A 2677-nucleotide genomic window follows, 5' to 3' on the forward strand; every position below is an offset into this window, starting at 1 on the left:
AACAACTTTTGAATTAAGGTTACTATAAAGTTTTTGTATAAAAATGTTAGTTGAAATCAGTTGCATCGTTAATGAGAAAGAAAAAAAAAAATTAAAGTAGAATCTTTCTTGCCACTGTTCAATTTAAGTGGGCGTTTTTTTATAAGTTTGGTAAAACTTATATACATTTACATTTTTCTGAAATGATTATTTCAACAACAAAAACCAAAAGAATAACTTTAAAACCCACAAAATGATTCAACTTTAAAAATTCTAAGTTACAACGACATAGCTACGTTAACTGTTTTATCTGAAAGCTAATACATCAAAGCAGGTAAAAGATAATTACTCTTAAACTATTCTAAATGTTATGCGTATTATGCTAATCAAATAACATGTCAAACAAAACTGCATGCCTACTTATTTTAATTTTACGCATTCTAATCAATCATTGCACTTAACTTTCTTTTAAAAGACAAAATATTCCAAACAACATCTAAAAATGTTTCTTGCGTCAATATGTAAAAGAAAATAATTATACGATCTCGATTAAAGTACTACCTTCTAGCCGACCGACACTTCCATAATTGGCATTGAATACTAGATAATCTAGAACCAGTTTGTTCTTGACTTTTACGTACTACGCTTCCAAGTATTTTCCTCAATGGACTGCATGATTAAAATAATGCAATAAACGAGTACAAATTGAAAAATATGTAATTAAAATTAAATATATTCAAGCATTTATTCATAATTACGATAAATATAGGTTCTTATAGGTCATGTTTAGGATTAGTAAAAAAAATTGAGTTTTTAGTAGTTTAAACTAAAATTAATTTTTTTTTAATTCCGGAAACATCAAAAAAAAGATTTGTTAAACTGAATAACTTTAAAATGAAATAACTTTGTGAAAGTTCATGTAAGAATTTTGAAAAAATGAGCAAGTACGTGCGACCTAGTTGTGTTTTTTATATTTTATTTCCATTTTAGTTTATTGAACTAAATCAAGAATTTTACTATAAATTATCAATTGTATGCTGTTAATGTCATCAGTAACGATTTATTCGTAGCTTAGTTTACAACTTAACTTTCATAACAAAACAAAATACCAGCAACATGAAGGTAAAAATGGATTTTAAGACTATCTTTTCTTCTACAATTATTGAAAAAAAAAAATAAATCTTCTTTTTTAGTTCGCAGTATTCACCGTAGTCGTGCTTGCTTTGGTCTTTAACGCCCACTCCTCCGTCATTGGATTGGAAGGACTTGGACCAATTCTTTCTGTCTCAGGACCTGCTATTGTACCCGCTGTTGTTCCAGGTGGATCAGTTGCTATTCAAGCCTCCGTTCCTCAACCAAATCTAGGAAGTGTTGCTATTCAAGCTTCAACTGGCATCGTTTCTGTACCATCTGTTGTGAGTGTTGCTCAACCAGCAGTTGCTGTTGCCCTTCCAGCTCCAGTAGCTCCAGTCGTTGTTGCCGCTGAAGGTACCTATGTTGCCAAGACACGGGGTGCTGTTCACGTAGCACCTTTGCCAGGACATTTACAATCTGCCGCTTCAGTCAATCTAGAACCAGCACCAGGAACTTTGTAAAGATCATTTTTATTGGAAGTCCCCAAAAACGTTCACCCCTTTTTTTTGTAGACTGAAATTCAAATTATATTTTTTTGCTTTTTCCCGCCCTTAAATTAAATTACTGCAAACTTTATAAAATAAAGCTAAAATGAACGCTTTTTTTTCATTTAAATCAAGAAGCTTTTCAGAGTTGCAAAAAAGGATTCACTCGATTTCTAAAAAAAACTACAATTTTCATTTCAATTAAAAATCCAAGTTGTATGCAGAAATGGATACAAAGATTTATCTAAGTCGTGTCAATTTTCTCATTCAACTCAAATACACTCATCCACTTAAACAAACGTTCAACTAACTCAACTTAACTATACTCACACTCACACTTATACGCTCCTCAAACAATCTCACATCACACAGCATGGCATTAATTAATTAAATTAAATTATGACATCATCATCCTTTCCAGGACTCCTCTCTCTCTCTCTCTCTCAAGTCCTTATGCTCAACCTATTGACTGAACAGTGAACCCTGATGGCAAGCGTCCATCTTAATGTATTTACCCCATCGCCATCATCTTCTCATCTCACAAAACCAGCATCATACGTATCCTTTAGATATCCTATCCACCCCAAGTCCCGCAACAATCATCAACGGATGTTTGAGAATGAAGAACAAGACCAACGAACAAATAAAAAAAAAGAAAAAAAAAAATTGAGATTGCAAAAAAAAAAAAACAACAATCCTTAAACTCACACAATAAACTAAGCACAGTTAAGTATCCTATTGCATGTGGAGTGGATTAATGTTGGTCCGACATGCGACCTCCTGAGTTCTACTGAGTTCTTTGGGCCTGGTCTGGTCTAGCAGCTTGCAGTAATAAAAGGAAAGTGCATTCAACACTGAATAGGAAAAAGACATTTTGCTGCCTCCGCATTCGGATTCTTCTCTCTCTCTTCTATTCTCTTGTGTTAAAGAGGATGATGGCCGCACATTTCCGTTTTGGAATTGTGCTTCTTGCTCTCCAGAAGAAGGGTTTTTGAAAGGCACATACATTGTAAATATAGTTACTATACCATTCACTATACTCGTACACACAATCTATCTTTCTCTTATTCTCCTCTTAA

General features: G+C 33.1%; 1 protein-coding gene across 1 annotated transcript; it reads left to right on the forward strand.

Annotated features, from left to right (window-relative positions):
• Positions 1-997: 997 nt before the first annotated feature.
• On the forward strand, positions 998-1692 carry LOC129906706 (adult cuticle protein 1-like). Its single transcript, XM_055982592.1, has 2 exons — positions 998-1101; positions 1173-1692. Exons 1-2 carry the CDS (start codon positions 1096-1098, stop codon positions 1572-1574), a joined length of 408 nt encoding a protein of 135 aa, XP_055838567.1. The 5' UTR covers positions 998-1095; the 3' UTR covers positions 1575-1692.
• The last annotated feature ends 985 nt before the right edge of the window (positions 1693-2677 follow it).

This window comes from Episyrphus balteatus, chromosome 1, assembly GCF_945859705.1.
Source record: "Episyrphus balteatus chromosome 1, idEpiBalt1.1, whole genome shotgun sequence".
Lineage (NCBI taxonomy): Eukaryota > Metazoa > Arthropoda > Insecta > Diptera > Syrphidae > Episyrphus > Episyrphus balteatus.